We start from the raw sequence: 9,168 nt of genomic DNA, 5'->3' as shown, positions 1-9,168 counted from the left end.
AAACATAATTTCATGACCTCACACAGTCTCTTAAATCAGTCATCACAAAAAAATGAGGTTCAAGCAAAAGTGCTTTCATGAAAAAATTCACTGTGACCAGAGAGAACCTTTCCAGGTGACACCACTAGGTGCACTAACTCAGAGTCAGTTGCTTGATGCTTACCTAGCAGGAAAAATGCATATTACAAAAGCTTTACCCAGCAGAACAATCTTCCAGTTTTTCTGCAGGGGGAGTGCCCCCTCATATTAGATATTTCTTCTGTCATTTAGAATATGTTTACCTTCAAATTACAGAAGACCACACCTAAAAGGGCTTAACAGGAAGATTTATTTTCTTATTTTGTAAAATCTAAAGACATCAAGTAAGCGGATGGTAAATGATGAGGTTTCGATGGCATGCCGGAGCACAGAAGCATGAGGACAAAGCTCACACACTCAGGACACTGAAACCGCCTCACACTGCTCTCCACTTCCACAACACTCTCCGAAGGGCGCCCTTCACCTCTGCGTTCCTCAAACTGTAGATCATTGGGTTCAGCATTGGGTTGAACAGGCTGTAGAACAAAGATAAAACCTTCCTTTGCTCTTGAGAATGGCTGGATTTGGGGGCTAGGTATATGACCATGGCACTGCCAAAGAAGAGTCCGACCACGCAGAGGTGGGAGGAGCAGGTGGAGAAGGCCTTTCTGCGTCCCTCTCTGGATTGGATCCTCAGGATGGCAAAGAGGATGCGGGTATAGGAGACCAGCACCAGAAAGAGGGGCCCCACTAGAATGCTCACTGAAGCAATGACGAGGACCACTCGGTTGAGTCTGATGTCCGCACAGGCCAGTTTCAATACTGACATGATCTGACAGAAGAAGTGGTTGATGGTTTGTGGACCGCAGAAGGGAAGCCTCAGAAGGAGAGCGATATGGATGAGAATCAAGAGGAAGCTGAACACCCAGCAAATGCTGGCCAGAGCAGTGCACACTCTCCAGTTCATGATGACAATGTATTGGAGAGGGTGGCAGATGGCCACGTATCTGTCATAGGACATCACCACCAACATCATGCACTCAGTGTGACCCAAAACCATATAGACGTATGTCTGAAGTATACATGAACCAAAGGCTACAGTTTTCTTCTGCATCATGAGGTTTTCAAGCATCTTGGGGACAGTGCTGGAGCCATAGGACATGTCAATGATGGACAAGTGGGACAGGAAGAAGTACATGGGGCTGTGCAGTCGGGGGTCGAGCCAGATGAGCCCCAGGATAGTCCCATTTCCCATCATGGTGAGGATGTAAAATAGCAAGAATATCCCAAAGAGGAAAGCCTTCAGCCCGGGGTCAACCTGGAAGCCCAGCAGGGTGATTTCTGTGATCCATGTCTCATTGCTCCTCATGTCTTTTTGATGACTATGATGTGCTTATTATAGAAAATTCAAAGCTGAAGAATACTCACTCACTGCCATTGAGTTGATTCCAATTCACAATAACCCTAAATATAGAAATGGAAAATTAAATATATATATTTAATTATGTGTGTGTGTGTATGCACTCATTTTACAGTGAGAATTCATTCCAGAGACCACAATGAGTCACTCATTGGTCCAACCCAGCTTCCATGTCTGTGTTGTTGATCTATAAAACTTATATTTTTACTTTGCCTCATAATTTTCTGATCATTCATAGAATCTTTGTCTTCACTAAGGAACAATGGTACACAACGGTTGAGCCTTAACTAACTGTAAGGCTGACCATTTGAACCCCAGTAGATCTGAGGAGGAAAGGCCTGGCAGTCTGCTTCCATAAAGATCATGGCCCAGGACACCCTGCTGGGCAGCTCTCCTCTGTCTTACAGGGTTGCCATGACTGAGAATCAACTTGAAGCCACCCAACAACAACAGAGCTAAATTTCTTTCTCAAGATTTCTCTGCGAGATTATTCTAGAATGTAGTTGTCCTAAGAATAGGAGGAGAAGCCTCGGTGACATAGACAGTTACAAGGTGGACGACTAACACCGAGGTCAGCAGTTCAAACCTACAAGATGAAGAAGAAAGATGAGACTTGTGCTCCTCTCACTGTCCCAGGGGACAGGTCCACTCGTGCTAGCAGGTGGCCATGAGTCCGAATCAACTCCATGGCAGCGAATGAGGATGAAGAGGAAATATGGAAAAGTGCCAGTAACAGAGTCCAGCAAAACAATGTCCTACCTCCAACCTTAATAAGCAGTGACTGGGGTCTTCAAAGCTTGTGAGCAGCAGCTATGTAAGGTGCAACTATTGGTTTTTCCCTGTCTTCAGGAGAGAAGAGTGAAGACAAATGGAACTACATGGACAATGCAAATATCAGCCTCCACGACAACAACAAAAATGAAAATAGAAAAAAAATGAAAATAGAATAATGAAAAATGAGTTTCTGCACCTCCATTAACTGGTCATGGCAGTATCGATATCACACCAAACACCAATTGGCAGAGAGCAGATGCTCTTTAGTAAGGATAAACCCAACAAGACGACCAATTTCAGCTTCCAGTCCCCAAAGAATGTTTAAACAACAACAAAAAATTTCTAATAGAAAGAAGCTTCTTTGATCTGGAAATAACACAACTAAAAAAAAAAATTAACTGCCATTGAGTCAATGCTGACTCAGCAACCCTGTAAGACAAGGTGAGACTGTCGCTGCGGGTTTCTGAGACTGTAACTCTTTATGGAAGTAGGGAAACAAAACGAAATGAAACGAAACCTCTTTCTCTAGCGGAGAGGCTGGTTATTTATGGTTAGCAGCCTACTCGTAACCACGATGGCACCTGTGCTCCTCACAGAAACATACTTGATAGTAAAAGGCCCAACGCTCCGAGCCTTGGTGCTCACTTTGACTTGTTCACACCAGTCAGTCATGGCCAGCAGAGAAAAATTAGAATCAGTGTATATGATGACTATACACACACGGACAGCTTCTGGTAGTTTCCCCAAATTGGGCCTGAGTCCACAGGAACACGCAGAGATTGAGAACCTCGGAGTGGAATTGCATGCTCCCAGCCCTGACGAAGGTCCAGTGGACCTTTGCTGATGCTCTTTCCTCTCCTGATAAGCAGGCCAGGGCACAGGGGGTGGTGAGGGGGCATCTGGATGGAGATCATCTAAGGCCCACCTCTGTTCCCCAAAGATATATTCAGGAATTCAGGGAGCAGACCACGAAGAGACATCCCACCAGACAGCGTGGCAACTGCCCACCTCCTCTCAGCTCTCCAGTTGGTCATCCCTGTTTGTGTTGATGCAGGAACGTGAGGGCTCAGGAAGACTGGAGGGATGTTCACTCTCTGAAGGACCTTGGCATGAATTCTATCTGCTACAAGCCATACATACTTTATGTATTTTGTCGTGATGCAATACGTTTGTCTCCCCGAGGAGCTAGTTAAGGTAACTCAAAAGAATTATTACTCCCAAGGAAGAGATACAGATTTGTCTCATTAAATCTGTTGCTGTGAAATGAATTATCAGAATTCTCCATTGTAAATATATTTTATAACTTAGAACTAATGGAAGTTTATTATTCCCATGTACCTGTCTACCTTCCTAAAACTTCTAGCCACTCCTTCATTGTTCCATTCTTTACCCTTCCCTCCTCCAATACATCCTCTACACACATAGGGGAAATCTCCTAAGCTTTCTGTTGTAAGAAGTATTGTGTTAAATAAAAGTTAGATGCCAAATGGTTTGTCTGCATTCACACAGCTGGACACAGATACATAACCACAAATGACTAAGATATTTTAAAATCCATTTAACCTTGTTTTATTTATTTAGTAATGATTTAACAAATAATTTCATTTAATTAATATTTAATTCACTAAAATTAAATTAATATAATTCATTAAAAACTATTTAACCCAGCTGGCCACTTGTTTACCTTCAAGTTTTTAAGACCCTAGATGTTATATCTTTGGATAGCCAGGCACCATCAGTGAGTTAGTTAATTGTGCCAGCCTGGCCGATAATCACATGTGGGGCTAATTGAAAGGCGGAGGGATAAATGGGTGGTGAGCCTCACCTTTCTAGTTCTCGGGTCTCTTGTTTTGTGATGGTTGCACCGGGTGCAGCTGCCTTAGCAGTTCCCTGCTTCAGCTTGCAAGATTGACTTCCTACAAGACATCCCCAAGGAGAAGCTACATGGACCTACCCCGATGCAGCCCTGGGTGCTAGAGCAGCCGTGTGGAGACCCCTGCTAGTGCTGAGATGCTTGTTCATTCACTGACTCAGCTTTCCTCCTGCAGTCGGCATCATTGCCTCTGTTTTGTGAGGTGGAGGACTTTGTGGACTGGTGTTGGGTTAATGGGTTAATGTTCAACTTGTGGGCTTGGGCAGCATTGGGTTGGGATGTTTTTGTGATGCAAATTTTCTTCACATAAAACTCTCTCTTATACATGAGTTGCTGTGGATTTGTTTCTCCAAAGTACCCAGACTAATACAATCAGCTTTCTTCACCACATTTGCTTATGCACCCACTTTGTCTTCAGAGATCGTGTCGGGAAGGTGAGCATCATGGAATGCCAGTTTAATAGAAGAAAGTATTCTTGCATTGAGGGAGTACTTCAGTGGAGGCCCAGTGTCTATCTGCTATCTTAATACAGAACCTATAAATATATGCACATAGATGTGTTTCCTCATCCACATAAACATATTTACATATAGCATCTATATTTTAGATTTTTGTCTTTGAACCTTATTGTATTTGTTTATTCTCTGTAAGGGGTGTACGTGTGTGTGTCTTCCTAGGATCATGCCAATCCTTCTTTTCTATGAAAACCTAGTTCCATCAAGTCAATCCTTACTCAGCACCTCTATAGTACAGAGTGTAACCAGGCTGTAAGTCTTTACAGAAGGTGACAGCCTCATCTTTCCCCAGAGGAGCAGCTGTTGGGTGTGAACCACCAGCTTTGTAATTAGTAGCTCAGTGCTTAACCCACTGCACCACCAGGCCCCATTCATTTTATTTAGGTAATCTAATTTCCTACAATATAACTGTTGTTATTATTCTCTACAATCATGTTTTCTGATTGCTGATATTTCATTGGGGGCTCATACAGCTCTTATAACAATCCGTACATACATCCATTGTGCCAAGCACATTTGTACATTTGTTGCCATCATCAATCTCAAAATATTTTCTTTCTACTTGAGCCCTTGGTATCAGCTCCTCATTTTTCTCCTCCTTCCCTCACAAACCCTTGATAATTTATAAATTATTATTCCTTTTTCATGTCTTACTCTGACCAATGTCTCCCCTCACCCACTTTTCTGTTGTCTGTCCCCCTGGAAGGGGGTTATATGTAGATCATTGTGATCAGTTCCTCCTTAATCCCCCCACCTTCCCTTTACCCTTCTGGTATCACTACTCTCATTATAGATCCTGAGGGGGTTATCTGTCCTGGATCCCTGTGTTTCCAGCTCTGTTCTGTACCTGTGTACATGCTCTGGTCCAATTGGATTTGTAAGGTAGAATTGGGGTCATGGTAGTGGGGGGAGGAAGCATTAAAGAACTAGAGGAAAGTTGTATATTTCATCAGTGCTGTACTGCACCCTGACTGGCTCATCTTTTTCTTATGCTTGTTCTATAAGGGGATGTCCAATTGTCTACAGATGAGCTTTGGTTCTCCACTCCGCACTCCCCCTCATTCACATTGATATGATTTTTGTTTTGGGTCTTTGATGCCAGATAGCTGATCCCATTGACACCTCATTATCACATAGGCTAGTGTTCTTCTTCCATGTGGACATTATTGCTTCTCAGCTAGATCGCCGCTTGTTTATCTTCAAGCCTTTAAGACCCCAGACACTATATATTTGGATAGCCAGGCACCACCAGCTTTCTTCACCACCTTTGCTTATGTGCAAACATCACAAAAACATCACAGAATGCCGGGTTATTAGAACAAAGTGTTTTTGTGTTGAGGAGGTACTTGAATAGAGGCCCAATGTCCAGACCCCATTTTAATACTTAACATATAGGTATATGTACATAGAGCTATTTCTCTATTGTTATATATCAATGCATTTATATATGTACATGCTTGTATTTAGATCTCTATAAGTGCCCATTTGCCTCTTAGTTCTTTCTTCTATTTCCTTTTACTTTCCTCAAAGGCAAGGAGGGTGTAGGATGCCTGGTAGGGCTTGATCAAGGGCAATGTAACTGAGGGGAATTACTTAAACCTGAATGAAGGCTGAACATGATAGTGGGACAAGAGGCAAGTAATTCTTCTTTTTCAGTGGAGGCATTAACAGCTTAAGTGCATTCCATACGTTTTGTTAGGTTGTTTTTAGTTTTAATTTACCCTCAAGTATTTTTTAACTTCCTGTATGATTTATTCTTTGTTCCACTGAATATTTTAACTCACTTCTGCCACACTGGTTCTGAATCATAGCAAGCCTATAGGACAGAGGAGAACTGCCCCATAGGGTTTCCAAGGATGGAAATCATTACAGAAGCTAATCTTTCTTCCAAAGTGGTTGGTGGGTTTGAAATGCCAACTTTACAGTTAGCAGCCAGACATTTAACCACTCTACCACCAGAGAGATCTGTATCAAATATTTTGGAATGTTTAGTTTATATATTTGTAAATTCTCCAAATTTCATTCTCTCGTTGGTAGGATCACTTTGTTTTTATTGTAGTAAGAGAACACCCTTTGTAGGATTTCAAGAATTCTGGTTGAATAGTCTATTTTCTGCTCAGTTCTGCTTGGGTTTTGTGTTCTGGGTTTGTCGTTGTTGTTGTTCACATATTTTGAGGCTTTATTTTGAGGAGGACATGGTCATAAGTATTATAGATTCACAATAGATGAACCTTTTTATGATTATAAAACAGCCTTTGTTGTCTGCAGAAACAATTGTCTTTAAGTCTTTATTTGCAAAATAAGAGAATTGTTGCTCCAGCTCTCTTTGGTCACAATTTGCATAGTATAACTTTTTCTGTCTTTTCACTAACAGCCCACCTATGTATTTGAATCTAAAGTGCATCTCTTGGAGAGAGAATATAGGTTAGTCATGTTGTTTTCTAATTAAAAAACTAAGTCCACATGGAAGAAGCACACCATCATCAGTCTGAAGGATTGGAATCCATATCATCCAAAGTCAAAGGAGGGATGAGTATCAGAGCCTAAATTGTGAGAATCTGGTGTGCAGAAGGCGATGGATGACAGTGGGAGGCCAGGATTCATTTATAGAATTGCCTAGGAAAGAAGCCTCCAGAGAACGCCCCCTATCTAAAATTGAGGGATGGGAGGAACGTTGTCGATAAACAGAGTGCGTCGCGGAGAGGAGTATAGAAGATCAAAGACACAAATCTGACCTGAACAGTTGACAACTTGTGAGAACCCTCCAGTAATGTGTGCTGGACCTGATCTGGTTCTCAACATTCTCTGGATTTTTTGTTTGTATTGTTTTGTTTTGTGTTTATTTATATTAGAGTGTATCTCAGAGGTGTTATGTCAATGGAGGTCACCCTCTTGAAGCTGTGTTACATGCGTTTCCATTTTTTGGTATCTGAACCCCAGGATTGATGCACTTATAGGGAGAGCAAGTAGAATGAGAGGTGAAAGGGTGATGATGTCAAGAAGTCCAGGGAGAACAAGAATGTTTGGAAACTGATTGCAGTAGCCATTTGAAATTCTACTTGATGTGATTGAATGGAAAGATATATGTATTAGATCTTCACTAATAAAAAGGGAGGGGAACCCTTTTTTGTCTTTATTTTAAAAATTAATATGTTAACTCTACGCAGTTTTAGTATTTGTTTAGTATTGTCAATTATCTCCTGCGCATCTGAAAGTTGGACACTGAATAAGGAAGTCAAAGGAAGCACCAATGCATTTGAACTGTGGTGCTGAAAAAGCATATTGAGGGCACTGCAGACTCCCAACAGAATAAACAGGTCTGCCTTGGAGGAAGTACTCCCAGAATACTCCTTAGAAGCAAGGATGGGGAGACTTAGTCTCCTGTACTTTGGAGCTGTGATCAGGAGAGAGCAGACCCTGGAGAAGGACGTCGTGCTTTATAAAGGAGAAGGGTAGCGAAACAGAGCAAGATCCTCAACAAGATGATTGACAGAGTGACTGCAATGATGTGCTCCAGCATAAGGACAATCAGGAAGATGGTGGAGGACGACATTCTATGGCACACAGGGTTACTATCAGTCAGAACCGACTCAATGGCACCTTCCTATTACATGCAATTGTGGTATTCCCAAGATTCAATTAAGTTTATAACTTGGGAAAAAGATGAAAACCAAAAAGTGTCTACAGATATATTTGAATTACTTTCCCACCACTTCATTACTATTTTCTATTATTTCATAGTTAAGATCTAGGGTTTCATCTTTATGCAAAATGATAATTTTAATGTACCTAAAATCTCTTAATTTATAATTAAATTGTTTCTGATATAAACTTATTATCATATCACTGATTAACTAGTTATCAAACCCAGAAGAAAAGTGTAGTTTTTCCTAGGACTCTGTTTTCCTTCCAATCTGCTCACAACTTCATCATGAAGAAAATGTATACAATATGCCAATATATTGGTTAGCTTGACATGTTAGGATTTTTTAAATTATACTGTTTTAAAATTACTTTCTTAATTATCTTTCTCTTGGATTCATATCTGTGCTCCTCCTAATTAGGTTGATTATGTTCTAGAAATCATCATGAATTGTTGTATCAATACTTACAAACATTTTAATGAAAACATTTTGAAAGGAGATGACAGTTTCTAAATTAAAATTATTTTAAATAGCAAGTTAGCAACATCTATATCTTAAATGTTTTCATATTCAGTGCCTTACTCTATTCTATTCAATTTTGTCTAAAAGTCTTGCTCACAGAACAAAAAAGCAAGACACAATACTATTACATGGTATTGGCAACATCATGTACAATCATTTTTAAAGTGTACACTCAATGTAGTCAGTTGTAGCATATTTTCATTTTCTTGTGCAGCACTGAACTTTAGTTCTGGTGAGAACAAAGTGCACTTTCTTGGGAAAGGTCCATAGGTAAGTGCCCATAGGAAGAAGTCAAGAAGATGAAAACATTTCCCTAGAGTTTCTATGGCCATGCATTGGGTATTGGATGAGAAGGTTCCTTCCGTCTTCGAGACGCAGTATGTTCATTATTGTGCGAGTCTT

General features: G+C 40.9%; 1 protein-coding gene across 1 annotated transcript; it reads right to left on the bottom strand.

The window, feature by feature from the left end:
- Positions 1–454: 454 nt before the first annotated feature.
- LOC101651006 (olfactory receptor 2A12-like) lies at positions 455–1,387 on the bottom strand. The gene has a single exon (XM_004713946.1). The coding sequence runs from the start codon at positions 1,385–1,387 to the stop codon at positions 455–457; it is 933 nt and encodes a 310-aa protein (XP_004714003.1).
- Positions 1,388–9,168: the final 7,781 nt, after the last annotated feature.

This window comes from Echinops telfairi, unplaced genomic scaffold, assembly GCF_000313985.2.
Source record: "Echinops telfairi isolate 266 unplaced genomic scaffold, ASM31398v2 ScPeMD7_23;HRSCAF=83, whole genome shotgun sequence".
In the NCBI taxonomy this organism is placed as follows: Eukaryota; Metazoa; Chordata; class Mammalia; order Afrosoricida; family Tenrecidae; genus Echinops; species Echinops telfairi.
The sequence above is the reverse complement of the archived record's forward strand: the minus strand, read 5'-3'. Positions and strand labels throughout refer to the sequence as shown.